The sequence below is a fragment of the Pteropus alecto genome, unplaced genomic scaffold (genome assembly GCF_000325575.1).
Source record: "Pteropus alecto unplaced genomic scaffold, ASM32557v1 scaffold78, whole genome shotgun sequence".
Classification (NCBI taxonomy): Eukaryota; Metazoa; Chordata; class Mammalia; order Chiroptera; family Pteropodidae; genus Pteropus; species Pteropus alecto.
The window spans coordinates 16,196,568-16,220,385 of record NW_006443124.1 but is presented as its reverse complement, the minus strand read 5'-3'; the positions used below and the strand labels follow the sequence as shown (position 1 = coordinate 16,220,385).

General features: G+C 49.5%; 1 protein-coding gene across 1 annotated transcript in view; it reads right to left on the bottom strand.

Annotated features, from left to right (window-relative positions):
• The window catches only part of TBC1D9B (TBC1 domain family member 9B), a 41,768-nt gene that overhangs the window by 15,015 nt on the left and 2,935 nt on the right, over positions 1 to 23,818 (bottom strand). Inside the window, exons 3-9 of the mRNA XM_025040613.1 lie at positions 23,201 to 23,246; positions 20,344 to 20,454; positions 16,195 to 16,313; positions 12,475 to 12,703; positions 11,255 to 11,513; positions 9,774 to 9,981; positions 6,933 to 7,145 (exon numbers count right to left, since the gene is read on the bottom strand). Of these exons, the coding sequence (XP_024896381.1) occupies positions 6,933 to 7,145; positions 9,774 to 9,981; positions 11,255 to 11,513; positions 12,475 to 12,703; positions 16,195 to 16,313; positions 20,344 to 20,454; positions 23,201 to 23,246 (1,185 nt within the window). The remainder of the gene's footprint in view (positions 1 to 6,932; positions 7,146 to 9,773; positions 9,982 to 11,254; positions 11,514 to 12,474; positions 12,704 to 16,194; positions 16,314 to 20,343; positions 20,455 to 23,200; positions 23,247 to 23,818) is intronic.

The window sequence follows — 23,818 nt, the reverse complement described above, 5'->3', positions numbered from 1 at the left end:
GGGGACCCCATGAGCCCAGGCACAGAGCTACTCAGGGAAAGGGAGTGGAGCCCAGGCGACATCGAAGATCACCCAGCACAGGCCCCCACCTGACAGCAGGCCATGCCCTTTTCAGTTACATGCGCTGCCAAAGCGAGCACATGCCACACCCTTTGCAGACTGACAGGGTCCTAACTGTGCCAGTTCCTCTTGTGGTGCCGAGTGAGGGAAGGTGTTCTCCTGCTCAGGCCCTCTGGGGGCGTTCCGCTTGCTGGCCCACGTGCCTCCTGCCATCTACAGACCAGCTTTCAACGGTCTGCTGGGCTTCCCACCAGGCTGCCAGGGCTTTGGGGGTGAAGATAAAAACACAGACCTAGAAGTGGGCGTGAGGAAGGGTCACCAGTGGTACCATCACTGCAGTGGGCTGCCCCTCACAGAGTCTAACCTGCATTGGGGGGGTGCCTCCCCCTGCAGGAGTCTGGTAATCTGCCTTCCCACTGCACAGATAACTGAGGGCAAGAGAAAGGGACCCTGTGGTGGCTCTGGAAGCATACTGGAGGCAACAAGGGACTGGCCGAAGGAAAGGGGGCATCAGGGACAAAGGTCTGCAAGGAAGCCCTGACTTTCAGTGTTCTTCCCTAGCTTTCTGGAACCTCTGCCAGCAGGGCAAGCAGGTGTGTTTGTAGCCTGATCCCATCTCCTCAGGGAAGCCCTGGTGTCTGAGTCCCTTCAGGCACTGTGTGTGGGTGACGCCTGACACCTGCCCCTGTTCGCTAGACTGTGTTCTGCCTGCAGGCATCTGACTTCCAGGTGAGCTTACCACCATGGGCAAGGGGCCTGTGGCTTGTCCGCTGGCCTGGGGGTTGGGTGGTCCAGAGACAGTGCCCATTCTGAGTCTCCCCTTGGCATCCTCCGGAGTGCCAGGGGCAGCAATACCACTGCTCCCCAGTGGACATTGGTCACTGGCTGCCCGGAATTCACTTCCCCTTCTGCCAGCAGCAGCTCTACATTGTCATGTGGGGATACATCTCTCTCCACTCTCGGCCCCATGCTTTGTGGGTTCTGCTGAGGCCTAAGGTGATGGCCCCGAGATAACTGGCATTTCCTACCCCCAACCTCAGGGGACCCAGGGACTCAGGTGTTACCCAGTGACCACCAAGGAAATGTAGCGGTGACTTTACAGGAAACTTCAGGATGAGCCAAGGAGGATGCAGGGGACTCCACCATCCTGGTACCACACATGGCCCGGGGATGACGTTCTGCTGGCCAGAAGCCATGTCCAGTGGACAGTGGCTGGCTCTGATGACAGGTGGCCACTACATGGACTTCTCGGCTTTGTGGGCCAGTAAGCTCCCTCTGTGAGCTCCAGCCTGGGCTGGTTTCTGCCCTTGAGCCCTCCTGTCGGCTCTGATCCTGCCCACCCAGCCTACATGAGAATTCTTTCTGTGACTGTAATGGCTTCACCGGGAATGCCTGTTAGATCCATAAAACTCTACTCTTTCAAATACATACAGCACATTGTATGTCCATTTTACCTCAGGAGAGTGGTTTTTAAAAAAAATAAAAATAAAAAAAGGGAATAAAAGAGAACTCTGCTAGGTTCACAACCACAGTCCACTCTTTGGGCCCTGGGTGGTGCTTTTAAATGGATTTTGGGTCCACTGTAATACTTTTGCATGACAAACTGCTAGAATCCAGGGGGCCAGACCCCAGTCTAAACCGAGAGCATGCTGATGCAGGGTACGCTTTCTGCCCGAGGTGCCCCAAAGGGACCAGGATGCAAACAAACTTGCAGGCCACAGAGCACTGCAGAGAATCAAACATCTCAGTGCCAGAAAAGGAGACCGACAAGGGTGCAATCTCAGCAATCACTGTCCCGCGTGCCACACGGGTGTTCCAGCGCGATGGTGAGCTCCCAACGGAGCCACCTACGAATTCTGCACCTTCCCAGGCCGGAATCTCTCCCCTCCGTGTAACCATCTCACACGTTCTTCAGGCTGCTCAGGCAAAAACCGCAGTGTCTTTTTTCTTTCTCTTATACCCCACATCTAATCCTTCACTTACTCTGAGACTTCTCTTCAGAATATATCCTATATATTCACACTAAACAATCCAAAAAGGAAATTAAGAAAACAATTCCATTAACAACAGCACAGAAAGGAATAAAATATTTATGCATAAAGTGAACCAAGGAGGTGAAAGACTTGTATGTTGAAAAGTAACAAATGTTGTTGAAAGAAATTAAAGAAGACATAACTAAGTGGAAAGACATTCCTTGTTCATGAATTGAAACACTTAAAATTGTTAAGGCATCAGTACTACACAAAGTGATCTACAGATTCAGTGCAATCCTTAGCAAAATCCCAATGACTTTTTTTGTAAAAATCCAAAAATCCATCTAAAATAATAGTGAAAACTCAAGGGACTCCAAATATCCAAAACTATGTTGGAAAAAGAACAGAGTTGGAGATCTCAGACTTCCTGATTTAAAAATTTACTGTAAAGCTAAAATAATGTGGTGCTGGCATAAAGACAGACATATAGACCAGTGGAATAGAACTGAGAGCCCAGAAACGAACCCTCGATTACACGGTCAAATAATTTTCGACAAGGCTGCCAATATCACTCAATGGGGAATGAATAGTTTTAACAAAAATGGTGTTGGGAAAACTGGATATTCATGCAAAATGATGAAGTTGGACCCTTACCTCACACCATACACCAAAGTTAACTCAAAATGAAGCAAATACCTAAATGGAAAATCTAAAATTGATAAAACTCTTTGAACAAAACATAGAGGAAAAGCTTCATAACACTGAATTGGCAATCATTTCTTGGATGTGACATCAAAAGCACAATAAAAGAAAAATAGATAAACTGAACTACATAAAAATTAAAAATGTATGTGCATCAAAGGATAGAATGATCAGAATAAGGCAACCCATGAAATGGTAGAAAATATCTGAAAATCATATATCTGCTAAAAGGTTAATATCCAGAATATATAAAGAACTTCTAAAACTAGATGATAAAATCAAACAACCCTATTAAAAAATTTAGGCAAAGGACTTGAATAGACATTTCTCTAAAGAAGATATATGAATGGCCAATAAGCACATAAAAAAGATGCTAACATCACTCACTAGTCATTAGGAAAATGTAAATCAAAACTATAATGAGATACCGCTTCACACCCATTAGGATGGCCACTATCCAAAAAACAGAAAACAATAAGTGTTGGCGAGGATATGGCGATTTCAGAATTCTTGTGCACTGTTGGTAGAAATATAAAATGGTATATTAACAGTATGGAAGTTCCTCAAAAAACTAAAAATAGAATTACCATATGACCCAGCAACTCTACTTTTGGGTATATACCCAAAAGAACTGAAAGCAGGGTCTCAAAGAGATATTTGTGTACCCATGTTCATAGCAGCATTATTCACAAGACCCCAAAGGATGAAGCAACCCGTGTCCATCAAAAGATAAATAGATAAATAAAATGTAGCATATACACAACAGAATATTATGCTGAGTTAAATAAGCCAGTCACAAAAGGATAAATACTATATGAAGGACATAGAGCAGTCAGGTTCACAGAGACAAAGTAGAATGTGGTTACCAGGGCTGGGGGTGGGAATGAAGAGTTAGTGTTTAATGGGTATAGAACTTAAGGTTTCCATGATGAATAAAGTTCTGTGGATGGATAGTGGTGATGGTACCACAGTGTGAATGTATTTCATGCCATTGAAATATACAAGTAAAAATGATTAAGATGGTAAGTTTTATGTGTCCTTTTACCACAATTCTCATTCATTCACTCTCTCTCTCTCTCTGTCTCACAAATGGTGTTGGAAAAATTGGATATCTACACGCAAAATGAGGAGGTTGGACTCTTATATATATCCTGAATTTGACCACTTCTCACCAACTTCACTGCTACCACCCTCAACCAAGGCTCTGTCACCTTGTGTGATTACTGTCACAGCCTTCCAACTTGTCTCTGCTTCTAGTCTTGCCACTCTCTAGTCCAGCACTGTCCAAGAGGAATACAATGAGAGCCACGTATGTAATTTTCTAGTAGCCACATTAAAAAACATGGAAGAAATTGGTGAGATTAATTTTAATAATATATTTTATTTAATCCAGTAGAGCCAAAATATTACCATTTCAACATGGAATCAATATAAAAAATTATCAAGATATTGTACATTCTTTTTCACACTATATCTTCAACCTCTGGAGTGCAGTTTGTGCTTGTAGCACATTTCAATTGGGACAAACTGCATTTCACTGCTAAAAGCCATGTGCAGCTACTGGATTGGTCAGCTGTACGACTAATCCATCCTTAACATTGCGGCCAGAGTAAAGTCTATTGAAACATAAACAGGTCATGTCCCTCCTCTCATCAAAACTCCCCAACAGCTTCCGTTCTTGCTCAGAGTCAAAGCTGAAGTGCTTACCAGGGTCTCCAGCTTCCTGTTTCTCCTCTAATCTCACTCTTTTAGCAGCCTGTGCCCAGCTTAATCCTGCCTCCGGGCCTTTGTGCCTACTATTCCCTCTGCCTCCAACACCTTCTACCTAGACATTTCATGTCTTCTTCCCTTACTTCTTTCAGGTTCCTGATCCAATGTCACTTGATCAGAGCCCCCGCTCTCCCCTGGCGCTCTCGATCCTTTATCACGCTTTATTTTTATTCATGGCCCCCATCACCACCTAACACACTGGGTGTTTATTTGCTTACTATCTCTCTCACTAGAATGCAAGCTCTAGGAGGACACGAATTTTGTCTACTCTGTTCGCTGCTCTTTGCCTAGGGTAGCAGCTGGCACCTATCAGGGATGCAATAGAAATGTGCTGGATGAATGAATGCTGCGTGTTCAGAAGGGGCCACAGGTCCATACTTACTCTGACTGTTGGGCCCTGTCATGGATGGTGCTGGGCCTCGTGAGGGCAGCTCAAAATTCATGTCCCTTTTCACCCAATCCAATCTTACTCTTTCTTCAAATCTCAGATCGAGCCTAACATCTTCTAAGACGGTGGTCCCTAACCTTTTTGGCACAAGGGACTGGTGCTCCTATGAGAATCTAATGCCTGATCATCTGAGGTGGAACTGAAGCAGTGATGCTAGTGCTGGGGAGTGGCTGTAATTATAGATGAAGTTTCGCTCACTCACTGGCAGCTCACCTCCTGCTGTGCAGCCTGGTACCTAACAGGTCAAGGACTGGTACTGGTTCTTGGACCAGGCGTCAGGGACCTCTGCTCTAAGAAATCTTTTTTAATGTCTCTAACGAATACTGATTCTGCTGGGCTCTAATGAATACTGATTCTGCTAGGCCCCCTGCCATCTATTCCTTACCTCCTTAATAACTTACTGAGCATTGATTACAGAGGTGGAAAACTTAAAGGCCTTCAGGTGAGGCTCTGGGGAACTGGAGGGCATGTGCCATCACTCAGCTCCAAAGCCACCCAGTGGGAATGTGGGCCCTGAAATGCCAGGGCTGCTGATTTTTATATGGACTCTTCTAAGCATAAAGTATTTTCACAAATTCAGAATAACCAGCAGCACACACATCTTGTCACACTAGGAAGCAAGGAAGTGATCAAACACAGCCAGGGTCATGTGAAACGGACACAGGTACCAACCTGAATAAGCTCCCTCTGGTCACAGAGGGATTGAGGGCAATAACTGTCATGAGTTGAAACACATCAAGCTGCTTAAAACTGCAAGTTCATAATTATACTAAAAAATAAACATAACGAATTGGTCACATTTGGAGGATACCAGACAACCAACTCATCATTTTAACAATTGGTGAAAAAAAGGAAAGAATAAAAGATTTATTTTTCCCTTTCCTATGTCAACTGTGCCTCAGGGTGACAAAATAATTGGTGAGGGGAAGTTTCTCTATGGGAGTATTCCAGCTAATGAACAAAGGAATGACAGACTAAGGGGGCCGCCATCTTCTAATCCCCAATAAGTGACTGGATCTAGGCAATGCTCACCAATGATGGGTGACAGCACCCGACAAGATGACCAGGTATCGTATGTATACCTCTTGGTAGAAGACACATTATCTCAATCCTGCCTACAAGTAGACCTGTCCCCTAAAACACAAACAATTGAACCTGGATCTCACCACTCAATCACCAACTTATAGGAAATAGGGGAATGCAGCCACAAAAACCAAAATTTTAGAAATTCTACAGCACAAATGACCCGATTCCATCAACAAAATACCGCAAGAAAGCAAAGGGCAGGAAGGGAGGGAGGGAGGTAGAGGGGGAGAGGTAGAGAGAAAGCATGAGAGAGCAAGAAGGACAGAGAGGGAGGGAGAGAGGGGTAGAGAGGGAGAGGCACAAGTGAATGCAAAGTCTATAGAGAAAAAAGAGTGATATGTAACCAACATGTACCATAATTTCCATGATTAAAGTGTAAAAAGTGCATCTGCACTTGGGGAAATGTGAATATAAGTACTTGACATTCAGGAATTCTTGTTTGTTTTGTTGGTGTAATGATGAGATTGCGGTGAAATCCTTAAAAGGGGATCTTTCCCTGCAGGGATCTTAAGACTGAGTGACAGGAGGAAGGCCAGGTGAATGAACCCCAGCTCTCTAGCTGGACGGGCCTACATGGTGTGGCTCTCAGTGCAGCACATGCTCACGAGGGTGGAAGGTCTGCTAGAGAAGGCTTCTCCTGGGCAATGGGACTTGCGGAGGTGGATCACCAACAGTGGGACTAGGGGTGTGGCAGGGGTGTGGCAGGGTGCAGAGGCCTGTGACCCTGGGCAGTGAGTGTGGACTGGCACCTGAGACTGGGGCTGGGTCAAGGCTCTTTGCCCCAAATCCAGTGGGGACTCTTCCCACCAAGACCTATGGCAGGCACCACAGGGCTGCCTGGGCTCCTATCCTGGCCTGGACCCCCACCCTGCTGCTCTCACGCACCCTCTCACCTCTGGAACTGGGTTGCTGACAATGGCTTTCCTCCCTGCCCCAAGGCCACCCGGCTGTTTGGACGGCGTCTTCTGGAGGAAGTCAGAGATCCTCTGAACCAAGAAATCACGGTCTTTCAGGTTGGCGAACAGGAAGGTCATTTTGCTCCTGGTGCTAATAGACAGAGGGCTGGGCAAGACACTGGAGCTGTCAGCTTTTTCGACAATGGTCACCTGGGAAAGTAAGAACACTGAGTGTCGGTGTCTGGGGATGTAGAACCGGAAGGGCCCATGCCCTGGGGAGAGCACAGCGGCCCTGGCAGGGTGCGCTCTATGGACTGGCGCTCACATTCCAACTCTGCTGCCTGCTGCCATGAGCAAGTTATGTGGAGATCTTGACTTCATTTTTTCACCTGTTGATGGGAGTGAGCACATCAGCCCTGCTGGACTGTTCTGAGGACGGTAAGCCTAGCTTCTGGCCCTTAGCAGCGTCTCAAGATGGCCGATTCTTCCCCTGCTCTGAAGCTTGGCAGGCAGGCCGCTTGCATGGCATCCTAATTGCTGGTTCCCAGCATACTTGCTGACAGGTGCTTCTTGGGCCTGGCTGACACCAAGGCATGTGGACAGAGCAGCATAGGCATGAACTGGAGGGCAAAGGATGGGCTTTCAGGGATGCCTCCACAGAGCCCACAGCAGGGCTACACAATGGCCATGCAGGCTGAACACGTGTGGTCACCAGGGGTGGTGACAGTGATAAGGCCAGCTGGGAGGTCATCAGGCTGCTTTGTGCTGGGCTCTTCAGGGGACATAGCAGCTGAACTGAGACCCGGTGCAGCCAGGTAAGGAGCTGGGACAGAGACCCAGCAACTGCCCTGAGGAGGTGCCTGACTGGCCTGATAGACAAGGAAAGGCTGGGGAAGCTGGGCCAAGTAAGCAGGGGTGGGCGGGGCATGTGTGTGTACATTAATGTATGTGGTGTGTATTTCTGAGTATTACGCTTACATGCATGTGGGGGTGGTATATGTACATGTACTGGCATACGTATATATGCTTGTGTGTGTGGTGTGTATGTTACATGTACACGTGAGTGTACGTGTATGATATGTTTTGGTGTGGTATGTGTGTGTGCATACATGTATGTGAGAGTGCATGTGTGAGTGTGCATGCACACATGTATACATACGTATGAGTTGAGATCTGAGAAGAGGCAGAGGGCTCACTAAAGGTTGCACAGGTCCAACAGGCAGTTGGGGATTTTCCTAATCACAGGAGAAGATGCTGGAGGATTCCACACAGGGCACTGACATGCTCTGACCAATGTTTTAAAATGAGCTGGCTGCTGCGGAAGGTTGAGTCCTAAAGTGGTTAGATGTGGGCAGGACACTCCTGAGGCGGTGTCTGAGATGGTGCCCGTGGAGAGGAAGGGACATGCTATGGTCAGGATGCAGGAATGATGCCAGGTCAGCATCAAGGGTAGCCCCAGCTTTTCACCAGAGCAGATGGAGGGAAGGGGAGCCGCTGCCTGGGGTGGGATGAACAGAACACATTTGAGGGTGCAAATTCAAGAGCCCACCAGACACACAAGTACAACTGGCTTTGAGTGAGGAGGCCTGTGGAGGCCCGCTGGCTGGGACGCTGAGCACTGGCCTTCATCCTGACCAGCTGCAGCGCCCTACCAAGGGCACAAGGCTATCTTGCTTCCTGGCTCAGCCAGCACAGTCTGCCTTAGACATCAGGCTGGATGGATTGGAGACCTGAGGAGACCCCTTAGCCAGCCCCAGGCCCATGTCAATACAGCACCCAGGACAAACCCATGGGCCTGGGCCTAAGGGACTGTGGGGTCAGGGGCTGCCTCTTAGCCCCTCAGCCTAGAGCTTCTGGGGCTGTGGCTTTTTGGAGTCCTTAGCCTCTGACTCTCTTTGGGAACTGAGGCAGCACACTACCCCATACCTAGTCATAGCTACACTTGTAATTCGAGGGCTTTGTGTAAATGCCAAGAAGATCTCACTGCTCTGGATTTTTAATCAAATCAAAACACTGCAGTTTAAATTATAACTTAAGATGGGAGACTACCTAGGAAGACTAGGTGCTGTAGGCGCGCAATTAGCATTAATACATTGGCTAGGTGGAGGGTCAGGGGAGCAATTGGGGGGATCATTTTACGAACTATATAGATGTCTAACCAATGTAATGTATACTTGAAAAATAAAATAAAATAAAATAAAAATAAAATAAAAAATATAAATTATAACTTAAAAACCTCACTGTGCTTCAGCCATGAGGAAAAGGAGGCCTTGAGACCTGCCCTGACCTCAGGGTCGGTGCCTTCTGTCTGGGTGAGGGCCCTTGCCGTACATTCTTCACTGCAGCGGAGGACAAATGGCCTCCACCTCTGACAGGTGAGTGCTAACCCTACCTTGACAGCTGAGAGCTGACTTTTGATGACACTATGGCACCTGAGCCACAGCTAGGACAGGTGTCGGAGAGGAAAAGTGAGGGGGCCTCTGAAGGTGACATGGTGGGGCTGGTGTGGGGTCAGCATCCTCCAAACCCAGATGCAGGCCAGGAAGGCAAGACTGAGGGACACTCCCTGGTCACTCCCAGCAGGAAGATACAGATCCTTCCTGGATTTTCTTATGTCCCAGTGTGAGTTCTCCTAGCACCTAAAGCCCCACCCCTTCTGCCCGCTAGGTGAGGCGACCTCTGAGGGGCATCTGGTGCACCCACTGCTGTGAGGCCTGGCACAGGGCGGACACTCGAATGGGCACTGACTCACCACATCCCCTTCAGGCGCCCACCACTGAATGCCAAGGGGCTGCTCAGGCGAGTCAGGGTGGAGCCAGCCCAGGCCTGGGTGCTCACCTCCCGCAGGGGTATGATGAGGTGGCAGGCATCCTCCTCTTTGCTGGCAAAGCAGATGTAGTTGCTAGAGATGAACATCTGGCCAGGGATGTGCAGCTTGTTGAATGGTGTCCACAGGGTACAGCTTGTGTGGCCGTCCAAGCGCTCATCCCCAGGGAGCCTGAATGTGGCCCGGTAGCTCTCATTCTTGGCTCGGGCGTCCAGGTCTCTGGGGAAACCACGGTGGGGGTGGAAGGGCAAGGGACAAGTATTGTGTTTCCATACTGGATCTAGGATCTTTAGGGTCCTCCCATGAGCAAGTCATACCCAGGGATCTCAGAGTTCAAGAAAACATGCATCTTAAATGGCCTAGTAAAATGCGGGACATTCATACAACCAGCAGAGGAGTGGTCAGCAAACAACATGCCCTTGAGACCTGATGGCTGTGGGAGGACACCTAGAAGCTGACAGAGTATGATACATTGCTTGCCCAGAGGGTCCCTGCACCTGCTCTGCTACTTTTCACTGGGAGGACCCAGCCCCACCTAGTAACCTAGGCAAGGACCTTCCGACAGGCAAGTGTGGAGTTAAGACTAAAACACATGATGCTGTTGCTTGATTTAAAACACACACTTGCCTGGCCCATGGCTGTGCGAGGCAGGGGCCTGGCCAACATCTCTTTCCCCCAAGCCCCATGGGGGCCACCAGAAGCCTGCTTAGAGCCTGGTAAGCAAACCTTGGACAGTGCCTACCAGGGACTGTCAAGTCCTGGCTCCCCTCGTTTTCTTTCCAGAAGGTCCCAAAAGCCATCCTGCCACACCAGGAGAGTGATGTCTGTGTACAGTGTTCTTGTCCAAAGGCACACCTGATTCTGGGCCTGGGCCATGGTCTCCGAGCACGTGGGTGTGAACTGCCTGTGGGACCCCAGGGTTCAGGGAACCTCTGAGCTCCCAGCCAGCCTTGCAGGTTTCCAGTGAATCTACCGCTCAGGAGTGCACAAAAGTGCTCCTTCGGAGGGCTGGCCACCATTATCTGTCCATTTGTCTACCAGTTGCCACAGACAAGGCGGCAGAGACCTCAGACCTCCCTGGCAGCACTTTGGCCCCAGGCCTGGGCTCCATGGCTACAGCTCTGAGGGGCCACTGGCCAAGGGGTGCTGAGAAGAGCTGTCAGTCACAGTGGGAGGAAGTCCGTGCACATGGGATGGGATCACTGTAGCGGCCAGAGCGGCCTCTGGGGGCGCCCTGATCGAGGTGGTAGGGAAGACAGGAGGGCTCCAGCTGCAGGTCATATCCTGGCTCCACTGCTTACTGCTGAGGGGCCTTGGGCAAGTTTCTTAGCCTTTCTGTGCCTCAGCTTCTCTGACACCAAGGATTGTGGGAGACCTCCTCATGATGGGGTGGCAAGGATGAATGTGCCTCTTAGGACAACCCCTCTGTGCATTTTTTCAGTGCCTTCCTGCAGCCACACCTTTACCCACCTCCCTCCCTGGGACTGCGTACCGCTTCAGAGCTGAGATGTTCCGGTGCGGCCGGGCGGGCCTAGGCAGTGCCTTGTCCTCCAGGAAGCCCTCGCTGTCCAGCAGCTGCCGCATGGCCAGGTTGGCCAGCTGCTCCATGAGCTTGAAGGTCTCGCTGATGTTGAGGAACATGGAGAAGAAGAGCTCCTGGTTCCGGGTGTCCACGCGGATGCTCTCGGGGAAGAGTAGTGTGGCATTCTTCTCCAGCCGTGTGACATCCACCCACTGCACCACCAGGCTTACTGGACATCGCAGGGACAGAGTACCACTGGGTCAAATGGGCGCAAAGGCTGGGCAGGGCGGGCTCCTGCCTTCCGCCTGTACCCGGAACCCACAAAGGAAACTGCATTCCCAGCATGCCCTGCGCCTGAGCCCAGCTGTGCCAGGACATGTGCGCATTGACCAGGGACAGGCTGCGGGGGGGTCTCTGCTGCGGCCCAGGCCAACCCAGCACTGGCCCTGAGAATAGACTGGGTGCCTGTTTGCCCCATGAACAGCTCACGTGACATAAATGAACATGTGTAGGAGAGATTGTTGAGATTCTGGTGCCAGGAAGGCCCATCTAGTGAGAGTGCACTGATATGAAGACAAAAGTCACAACATGGTGTGACCAGCACAGAGTGACACTAGCCCTTGCCTGATGAGGTGTGGAGAGGATGTGGCAGGTGTGTGCATGGTGGGAGAAGGCCTTGCTGGGCTGGGAAGGCAATACTGGGACAGCTGGAGCCCTGGGGGCTCTTTCTAGGGGCAAGGTGGCAGCAGAGGGCACTGGCTGCCCCTGAGGCAAGGACTGCCCCCAGGGAGGGACTTGTTGCACCAGGCACGGAGTAACCTGGAGCCATTCGTGGACATGTGTCTCCAATGCTCCATGAAAAAGAAAGAGGGTGGCCCTGTGCAGAAAGTCACTATGTGAAGAACCACACTGGTAGACAGATGCGACAAGAGTCCCCAAGAGCCAGGTGTGTGCCTGGCTCAAGTCTGGGTATTCCTGTCGTGGGGCACTGAGGGGGCACTTAGTTTTGGGGAGACCCAGTGGTTGCGTGTGTGGGAACAGAATGTCTGGGGGCCAAGAAAGAGACCCCTCAGGGACCTCAGCAGTCTGGAAAGGTGGTGAACTTTCTGGAGGTAAGGTCGGGGGTGAGGGCGGAGGGGCTGAGGAAGACCAGCTGGGGGACAGAGGGCTGCAGGGGAGTCCATGCTCACCTTCCTTGCCCAGCAGGAAGGAGTAGAAGCACAGGTGGTTGACGGTCAGGTAGAGCCAGCCCTGCCTGGGCACGCGGCCCTTCCAGTAGCTGCAGGAATAGTAGTTCACCAGCTTCTCCCCCTCGGGCATCCCAAACTGCTTCCGCATCTTCAGCTCGGCCTCCTTGAACTTCCCAGGGTCCTCCTCTCCCTGAGGCTGCAGGTTCTTGTTCTCTTCTGCAATGATACCCTGGAGGAGGACAAGGGGACTGGTTCCTGGCAGGCCCAGTGTTCCCACGGCCAAGATAGGCAAAGGCAGGAGCAGAGAGGGATAGGGATCTCTGGGCTAGGTGGTGGCACTCTTGACACTGACCCGATGGCCATAAGCAGGGGCAAACCTGGTCAGCTGCTCTGGCAGCATGTGGTCAGACAAATGCTGCCCATGTGATTGGGCATGTTCCCTCAACTCTCCGAACTATTATCACCACTGACACAGACCAGTGACATTTTACATAGAATTTCTAAAAAATATAATGGTAAAAAGTGCAGAGCAGAAAAGTATATTCAATGAAAAAGGACTCTCCTGTCACCGCCACGGTCACTCTCCTGGTTTCTTCCCAGACATGCAGGTACTGGCGCACCTTTAAGCGAATATGTATGGTTTTCTATTTCCCTCTTTCTTTACCCAAATGGCAGCATGCTATGGCACTGTGAAGTACTTTTCTCATGATGATATCTTAGAGAACCTCTGTATCTGATCCCCCTTCCCCCATATACCAGGGGGTCCCTGCCTCTTGACCCTGCTCACACCAGCAACAGGGCCCACTCGGCCAGGGCACATCTATGCTAATTTCGTCCTGCCTGCATCTTCGCTAGGCTCAGGGTGCCCGGAGACATCACTCGGGCCCAGGGCCAGCCCCAATCCTCCCAGAACCTGGAAAACAGGTTCTTAGCACTCAGCTCAAAGGCACACAGATTTTCCAGGATGATTATTCAACACTATAAGATAGTTCAAGGCAAGGGCTTGGGCCCCACCAGCTGCCTGTGCCAGGTCTCCCGGCAGCCTCTTGTCCCTCCATCCATGGGCAGGGAGAACAGCCAGGAACTGGGGGATACCCAGTAGGTAACGTCTGCTCTGATGCGTCTATCTCAGTGCAGCCAACCCTGCTGTAGCTGTGACTTCAACATCTCTCTCAAGCTGGTGTCTGCTGAGCACTCCTGGGGGAACTGGGCAAAGGGTCTGGCAAAGACCTCTCCTCATTATTAAGGCCCTGCCTTTGTCTCTGCTGCCCTGAATTCCATTCACTGGGAGTCAGAGGAAGCACTCCACATCCCTCCCCGACAGTGACCACCACTGGCCACCCTGCCCCTAGGTCACCTCCAGCAGCCGCTCCCCCACTCCTTGTAGCTGCATCTGGGAGACCCCAAAGCAGAGAGCAGAAGGGCTGACGTGGCCTGTCTACATTCCACACTGGCCTCTATTCAGGAGTAACACTCCCTGCTAAACGGAACAAGCCAGTCGGGCTCACAGCCTGGGGTCTTCTGTTTGTCGGCTGATACTGCTGGACTGTAAAATCACTGGGTAAATTGTAACATCATGATTCCACATCTTTCATAGTTTTAGGCATATTCAGATTTCCCATTTCTTTCTTAGTCTTATTTTAAGTTATACTGTGTATTTGGCCAAATAATGGCCCCCAGAGATGTCCACAGCTCAGTCCCCAGGACCTGGGAAAATGTGGTCTTATAGAGCAAAGCGGACTCTGTAGATGAGATTAAATAAGGATTCTGAGACAATCATGGGGAGATGATCCTGGATAACGCGGGCGAGCCCAATATAATCACATAAGTCCTTTAAGGATGTAAGAGGGTCACAGTCACAGAGGGAATGAGATGGGGGTGACTGATCGGTTGATTGGAAGATGCCACACTGCCAGCACTATTGATGACAGAAGGGTCAAGAACCGAGGAACACAAATGGCCTCTCTAAAAGATGGAAAAGGCAAGGAAACGGATTTTCCCCAAGAGCTTTTAGAAGGCAGGCAGCCCTGCCGACACTGGACTTTACCCCACGAGACCCATTTCTGAGCTCTGACTCCTGAACAGAAAAATAATGAATTTGTTTTGTGTGTTACACAGTTTGTGGTAACTTGTGGAAACGAACACATGTTATTCTAATAAAGTGTCCATCTTGTCTACATTCTTAAAGTTATTGGCCTAAGGCCGTTTATGGCATTACTTCTTTTTCTTTAAACTCTGGGTCTGTACAAATCTTTCTCACATTCCGCCCCCAGAACCGCTTACAGGAGCCTCCGTCACCCCGGGTCCCTTTGCCATGGTCTGTAAGTGTTCTCTACCATTCCCTGTTCCCTACAGAATCAACTTCCGTCCTCCATTGTTTCTTCTTTCTAATATCCTGTTTTCTCTGGAGCCTCTATGAGTTAGATACTTGGCTCATTAATTTCCAGTCTTTCTTCTTTCATATGGTAAGATTTAGGCTTTACCTCTCCTTCAGCGTACTGCTTTTGAGGCATCCCCACAATTCTGATACACAGTAGTATTTCAATTACCCTTCAGTTCTAAATATTTTCTAATTTCCATTTCTTCTGAGTGAGTCATTTAGAACTTTGTTCTATTTAGCAGATTAGTGTGCTTGAGCCTGGCATATAAGCAGCATTTAGCGATGCTGCTATTGTTATTATTGTCACTGTTACAGCCCAGTTCCCTCATAAGACAGTGGAGGCCTGCTCCAGCTCTCTGCCTGCTGCTCTGGAGAGAGGAGGCAGCACATCTAATGCGCCTGGAACCCCAAGTGCATAGAGAAGAGCTGAGGAACTCTTGGTGCCCTCTGCCAGGTGTAGGAAGCCCTGGTGTGAGGAAGTCACAAGAGCCTGGTGTCAGGAAGTCACAAAGCAACTCAGCACCATGAAACTCTGAGCTAGTTAGAGCCCTCTCAGTAAGCTAACCTAAGGCTACAATCCAACAGAAAGAAACATTCAGATAAACGCTCATCATCCTGTTAATTAGCCCTGGAACAGGAAATAACCTAAATATCACCATGACATCAGTTTTTACACATTGCTGCAATTCTCATAATTATTATTTGGATAGCTGTAAAATACCACGTAGGACTTACACAGTCTGCTCAAAAGTCAGCGCTCAGCACAGGACTCACACAGAAAGTGCCCAGTAAATGCTCTGCTCGCAAACCTTACGGCTCTCGTTTTGCTCTGCAGAGGAGCAAGCAGCTGCTTTCCTGACCAGAGGTCTGGGAGGCGCCGCTCCAGTCTCTCTGCTGACATGTTGCAGTCAACGCCCTGACACATATAAACACCCAATCTGCTAAATTCCAGGCAAAGGAACTGCTGGGTCAAAGGGTCTGTGCAGTTTTAAGTCATGTCAGTTTTATAATAGAAACATGCCTCCAACTCTCCTATTACTTCCAGCTTCTTCCTTTGCTGGCCAAGCTGAGGGCGGCAGTTGTGTACTCACATACTATCTCTTGGGTCCTTTGCAGGGAATGGAAACTCCCAGCTCAGTCAGACCTCAGCGGCTGGCCAGAAGACAAGGTCTGTGTGGGCAGTGAGCTCACCTGCCCCTGCCACCACCAAGAGAATGGCCATGGGCACTTCTCTTCCATCTTTGCAAATTGGGCATAAGACTGACACCGTGTTGTCTGAAGGTGCTATAAGCTGATGTACGTGAACACTGCCAGCCCAGAGAAGTAAAGGTGAATCTTACGTGTATCTTGCCCTTGACGAAGGTGGTGATATCTTCCTCACTGTCAAAGATGGACAGCGTCTGGAGTAAGTTATTTTCCAGCCATTCCCAGTGTTTTGTGATCTCTTTGCGGGAAGAACCTAGGGGAGGTTGGGTAAAGAAAAGAAAATTATACAATCACCAGGCCATATACATAAAGTCAAAGAAGAAAGATTAAATGGGTGACCGAATTTGCTATATCCAAGTGACTACAATCTCGAAGCTTCTTATTTTTTTCCTTCTTAAGCATTACGTATACGTATAAAACAAAAGTCATAAATGGTCCTGTAAAAATAAAAAATAAAGAAATTTGGGCAGAATTGCAGACTCACATGGAAAATAAAGCCTCCACTTCCCCTTAACACTGAGTGAGAATGACCGCTAGTTCCCTACGTGTCCTCCCAGAAATGGGCTATGTATCTACAAGTTTGCTTACTTAAGAAAATTTTCTTGGAGATAATAGGACTTAATGTGGTCTTTCCTATATAGATGACCAACCAGACGGAGTCAGACTGGGCATAAGTGAGAATTCAGGAGTCCGTAGATGGCAGCTGCAGCTTCCTGCAAGACCCCATGCCCCTGCTGGTGGCTCCGTTCCCCTCTGAAGCCCAATACACTCACCTAGGCCTCTACCCACAATGCTCCCTTCTTTTTTGGCTCAAATCCCAGCCCTGTTCTTGCCTCCTCCAGGAAGCCCTGTCTGATTCCTTTGGCTTCTGGCTGGCCCCTAGCATCTACCCTGCCTAGAAAGTGGTCCCTGTCCTCCTCAGGGAAGGGGCCCTGGTGGACACTGCAGGTCCAGTGCAAATGGCAAAACTGAGAGAAGGCAGCCTGATGTCATTCCCAAAGGGCGAGGCAGCTGTCCTCTCTGCTCCCATCAAGGAATGGGGCAAAGGGGCCCTACCTAGGAGGAGAAGCAAAAGGATAAGATCAGTGTCAGCCTGGCCTGCCTTTTCCTGCCTCTGGCACCCCATTTTTGGGGGCTTTGCATGTGCCAGGCATAGGGTTTGCACTCAAGACCTGTTTTCTGAATGAATGAACACAAGAATAAGAAAGGAGTGAAGGCCTGCACCCTCTCTGCCATCCTGGGGTGCGATGGTCTGTGGACTGTCGATCAGGTGATCCCGGGAAGGCCACACACTTGGCATGGAGGAGCCTTGGCAAAGCCACGAGTCCAGCATGGCTGTGGACCACGGACACATTTGCTGAGTGCCAGATCCCAGGCACCTGTCATTCCCCAACTGGGAACACTCTTCCACAAGCTGAAAATAGTCTTGAGCCTGCCCAGGTCTGACCAAGTGAGTCCCCACCATCTCCCCACCCAGGCACCTGCTCGGTGCTCTGTCACTTGTCACAGCTCAGTCGTCTGGTTGGGGTTTATCTGTTTGTTTCTTCACATTTACCCCAGCAGCTCAGCACCCTAATGAACAGTTCCAAGGAAGGACCCTCCCCACCGGCTGCTGTAGGGGTGCCAATGTGATGTTGATGAAACCTGGACTTCTATAACTCACAGTGGGTCACAATGGCAGGCAAAACTACCCTGATCATCCACAAATTACCATTTTTTTTCCATTTTTCTTTGCATTTTTATTATGGCTTCCTTTCCCTGGTGCATGGAGGCCAAGGTCTAGTTAGCTGGGGAAGGGTTTTCTTTCTCTGTCTTTTTGCCAGCACCCACATTGAATATGGAAATTAACTCTACTGTATCATTCACGTTGTTAGCAGCCTAAAATAGAAGAAATTTTGTCTATGCTGCCTGTGTGGATCTGTAAACGTGCTTTAGTTATAAATATTTATAACTAAATATTTACATACGTGCACTTAAAAGAATTATTAGTTAAAAGTAACTCCATCTTCATTTAGTATTAAGTAAACACCTAAATGATGCCATCTCTATGTTAGGTACCGGGAATAAAAAGAATATAACAACTAATTTAAGCAGGGCTACTTCTGCTTTCAGAACTTTTCATGGATTGTTTTAATTCTTAGAGCACCTTGGAGACGGGTACCATTATTTTCATTTTATAGGATGAAACTAAGGCATAGAGAGGTTAAGTTGTCATACAGTTGGGAAGTGACCAAACCATAATCCTAACCCAGGCTGCTCAGTTGCAGAGCCCACCCTCGCCCTCAGGGACCTGTCGGTCTAGCAGGAGAGCCAGCAGGCCTTCAGTGTGAAAGTGCTAGTGGAGGCTGGTGAGCCCCAAGAAGCAAGAAGGAAGGCTGGGTACTCAGGCCTGGGGAGGTTTTTACACAGGAGGGGACATCAGAGCTGGAGGAAGAGGTCAGGTGGATGTGGGGGATGATGTACTCCCACTGTCAGGATGGGTGTGTAGGAGCTTCAGGCCCTGCTAGTGTCCTGACTGGCTGAAGGCCAGGTGTGAGCTGAAGGGAGGAGGGCAGAATGGGGGCAGGCAGACCCCGAAGTCCTTCAGTGGCAGACTGAGGAGTCGGGGTGCACTGCCAGTGCCAGTGGGACCATGTCTGGTTTGGGAGAGCTGACAGGTGGGGGTGGGCATAGCTGGGGAGGCATGGCAGAGGCCAGGGCAGGGCTACGGGGCTGGCAAAAGGGAGAGCAGGTAAGTGTGTGGTGTGTAGCCTGAGGCCAAGGGCTGGGGTTCCCCAGCACCAGGCTGCGCTGCTACCAAAGGGGTTCCCACACCACACAGCCGCACACCTCTGCCCCACAGAGAAACTGCCACTGTCCCCTCCCCAGCTGCTCCCTAGGAAGAATCCCGCTGAAACATACAAATATCAAGGGCCCACTCAAGAGTAAAGAATGTGCTCATAGCCCAGGCACACAGCAACCTCCCGGCTCTACTCTGGGATAGTCCCCATAGGAAGCCCCTCTCTCCTGTGGACAAACCAGCCCCCCATGCCCCACTCAGGCTCTGGAACCAAGAGAACAAACTTGGCCCTGGGCAGGCTCTGCTTTCCTCCAGTCACTCACACAAGGGGAGGACACATCTGTTCAGGTGCCAGGTAAGGGGGCTGTGCCGGCTGCTGCCTACCCTGGGCCTCCAGCCTTGACCTCCTTCCCTCAAGCTGGGGTCCAGCCGTGAGCGCTCCTATCACCTCTCCAAGCCTCCAAGGAAGATCATTATTCTGGGGTACAGTGACATGGTGGCTTCTAACACATAGAGGTATCCAGCCTAGGCACATGAATAGGTCCTCTGGGTCTGAACTGCAGGTCTATGTGACCTTGGGCAAGTTACTCAACCTCTCTGGGCCACAGCTGCCTCATCTTCAAAATAGAGAAAACTAAAGCTCCACCTTCCAGAGTTGTTGGAAAGTTCCCTAAAGTGCCAGGCCTGCAGGCAGTGCTGAGTGCTGGCTAGGACAGTTTTATCTGAGTGACCGAGTGACTTCAGCCAGATGCCCAGTGGAAGGGGACTTCTTCCCCCTAGACTCTCAGGAAGGGGACGTGTTTCCTGCTGGGGGGACAACTGCAGCGATTCTCAATTCTCATTATTCACAGTAGTTATGTCCCACAGAGTCTTGTAGAACACTGATTTCGCCAAGACTGCTCCCAGGGGAGCGATAGGGCTAAGTTCTTGGAGCCTTTGGCCATGACATTTTCATTAACTGATCAATAAATACGTAACTTGTTTTATGTGTCCTTCTGTGTAAAGGCACCTTATTAACATAAGACGTTAATTGCTAACAGTGTACTTGGGCCAGCGTACTGACTCAGGCCTGAAGGAAGCTCATCTAACGCGCCTGCCACACAGAGACACAGGCGCCTCAGCACCATGTGGGGCTGTTTTAAAGAGCAAATTACCAAGGGGAAAACACAGCATTTAGACGTGAAAAGGAAACTTGTTTACGGTTTGAGAGCTCGGAAAAAGGGAGGACACCTTGTTCCACCCCAGCTGGGAACCTGTGTCAGCTGACTGGGACTCTGCATATGCACATTCCCACAAATGCCCATAAAGGACGCAGAGTACTGCAGGCCTGGGACAGGCTGAGCTGCCTTACTAAGCGGGACACTGGCCTGGGCTGTGTGAGTATGGGGCAGCACCAGGTTCTCAGGGGGCAATACCCAGCTTACAACTCAGGCCGAGTCCCGTCCCTCCTGGCCCCTCTCAGGGCAGGCCTTGCCCAGCACCCCTTGTGATCCAGGGCACCTACCGCACGCCACCGTCCAGTAGACCTGAGAGTCCTGGGTCTGGTGCAGGATTCGGAAAGGGGCCACACGGGCGCTGGAGTCCAGCACCACATCCAGGGTGCCCACGAGAAGACCTGGGAGCAGGGAGAGAGATGCTGAGGGAAGGGTGTGCGGAGCTGAGCCTGGCAGCCAGGATGGGTTCAGGGGAAAAACATTGCAGGCACCTCTTCCATCAAATAGCCTCTTTTCCTGCCAAGGCCGTCAGTTGGGGTCTGACACCGATTGAAACCCCCTCCCACGTCCTCCTGGAAGCTGTGCTCATCCTCATGACTCAGAAACACCTGCAGGCAGGGGCTTATGAAGCCCAAAGCTTCAAGAGGAGGCCCTCTTGAAGAAAACTACAAAATTAGGTGTGAAAACAAGTATTTCTTTAGAATGAGAAAGTACAATAGTTACACATGGAAAACGACATTACAAATGTCACAAAATGCAAAAAATTACACAATGTGTTTTATTAACTGCCAGACATATCTCTTAACCCATTTCCTGTTTGCCCCGTGAATACTCACTGGCTGTGCTTGCGGCTGCAACGTTTACTCCAAGATAACTCATGGATTACAGTCCTAACCTTATCCCCAAAGTTTGCCATGAAATATCTCACTTTTATTATTTTTGTATCGCTCTAGTATACCGATAGTCTTTGGAAAACAATGACATAATTCTATTTATAGTATTCTGTTTTTAGGAGTGGTATTTCTTATTACAAAATACAGTAATTCTTGATCGCCGAAAATATCAAATCCTAGAAAATGTAGCATTCCTATGTGTGATGTTAACATCGTTCTTAAATAGTTGTTAGCTGAAGATTCATTTGATGAATCCAATTTATGTACACATTTGTTACATTAGGATTAGAGACAAGTTCTGTTTAGAAATAGCTCCAAGAACATTTTTATATTTTATTTTCACATTGAAAACCAATAAAACTTCTTCAGCCTCAAAGAGCGTGTTTATGTAAAATTAAATTAATGCTGCGCGTTTTTCTTCCTAAACAGGAAATGGGTTAAGATACATTCCTCACCTCCCCCTAGACATTTTTGGCTATCTCCTCTGATGGCTTTTTTCATAAGACAGTGATTTCATAACACCATTTTCCATATCAACCTGAGGAGGATAGTACAGTCTTTCCTCTGTCATAGCATCATTTTTATTATGGAAACTTTAAGGAAATTCTTTGGAGTCTTGAAAGTCAGGACTGAAAAAGACATGTAAATTTTTAGACATGTCCAATTTGGGAAAACATCGATCCAGTTTTTTTTCATCTCTGAACTGAAGCATTTTAGGGCATTTCAAGTTTTCCTTCTCATCACATACACCCTTTGTCAGCGTCACCATTTCCCCGACAAATGAGATGAACGCCTATCTTGATTCATTCCCCTTCATTAACTGAATTATCGAGCCATCTAAAAACCTGTTCGTTGTTCCTATTTAAAATTTATTTTTTCCTCTTAATGTGCTGCTTTTGGTATGACCTCAAAATGTTTTGTTACAATTTTCTCGATGTCAGAACCATTTCTATTAATTTTATTACTTAACTTTAACACTTTCATTTCATATTCCATTTTAACCATTTTTCCCTTCCAGTCTTAAATAAAATAACCGATTATAAAAGGTACTCTTCATATACATTCAAGTCAGGAATCTGTAATTTCTCACTTGTTTTACTGAAATGTTCTAAAATACCCTTCTAAATTGCAGTTAAAGTGGCATATTCAAGACTTATCAGTGTTTGGAATAAGCCTTTTTTTCATGATTTCTGTTGGAGTTTCTCTTCTGGTCTTGGGAATTTTATTTTCCTCCTTACGCTGTTGGTATACCCACATCGTGAGACCTAAAAACTTTATAATGGGTGAACCATCTCATCACACTCATACTCTTCAATGAGGAATACAAGTTGGGATCTGTTTATAAAAGACGGCTGGAATAAAATGACATCACTACTGCTCCTCTCCTGGGGAGATGTGTTCAGGAGGCCATGGTGTTTACAATGGCACAGGAAAGGCCACGGCAGGACTCATGAAACCTAGCTGGAGTGGGGGGTTCAAGAAGTGGTTTTCTGGGGGGACAGAGGGAGCTCCGTCATGGGGGACATGGAGAGATGAGTGAGGTGGACAGAGCCTTCTCTGCACAGGCAGGCAGAGCAGTGGGACCCACCTGCTCACTGAAATGATCTACAGAAACAGAGCACAGAACAGCTGCTCAAAGGACACAGGCCGATGTGACACATTACGCTGGTGCAACAAAAGGTAGTGGGCACCTGCACCTTAATTTCCTACAGGGGCTTGTAGTAGCTCCTGAGGGTAACCACTGGTCAGCCTCTTCAGAGGGGCTGCTGTCACAGCTCCAGAGCAGCCTGGTCAGGAGGCAGGCCCAGCACTGGCTCCCGTGATTCTTGAGGCCATAAGGAGGGAGCCCAAGGCACTAAAGGGAACACAGTTTTCTGGGAAACCGTATAGTCTCTTACATATTAGGAGGTGTGGCCCAGGAGAGGCTGGCAGCAAAGTTCTCCCATGGGAAGCCTCTGCATCTGCCAGGACTATATTAACTGCTAATGTTTAAAATCTGGGTGTTTCACAGAAAATTCTCTTGGCAACACTGGGCTTGCAATCAACAGGCCACAAGAGGGGAGCAGGCAGTTCTGCTCTGGCAGTCCCTGCCCAGGCCTTGGAGCATGAGGGGCCTGGGACACCTGCAGAGGTGACGTCCAGTGGACATTCCTTGGATCTCACAGGCCACAAATCCTCAGGAGGTGCCTGTCCAGCCTCGTCCTGAGTGAGTGGTGATGCCCACACAGGCACAGGAGCATCCTGGCTAGCTCACCCCAGAACACCGTATACTGGTCATTTGGCAAAGCCTGGGTCTGCAGCTCCAATGGCGCCAAGAATCAGGAAAGGTGGGCAGGAGAAGCTGGAAAGATGCCGGTCTGCAGCTTGGGGAACCTCTGATCTGGCCATATGGCAATTATTTGGTGAGCTGGGAATGAAGGAAGCAAAAGGAAAGGTGTGCTGTGTCTCTTGGCCCTTCAGAGACCGTTGGGGAAACAGGCGGAGGAAGCCCAGGGCATCTCGCCGACTTCCAGCTGTGAAATCCCACGCCAGGAAGCTGCCCACGCCTCGGCTGAGCGCTGGGAAGCTCACGGGCACCAAATCCAGGCAGAGGCCCCAGCCAGCCTTCCTTGGGTGGGCCGAAGTGTCCCGACCAGCCTCTAAATGCCAGAGCATTTGCCTTCCTCCAGTTCCCCGCACGTCCCCACCGCGCCCCTCCCCCCAGACCTGTCTTCATCTCCCATCCCTCTCCCACTCCGTATTCTCTGGTGACGTCCATTTTGAGCCAGAATCGCAGACTTCCGAGAAAAGGCTGACTTGCGGCAAATGCACAGCCCTCCCGGGGCCTTGGGGCCCTGTGGGCGATGCTCGGTCATCTGCGGGTACTGGGGTA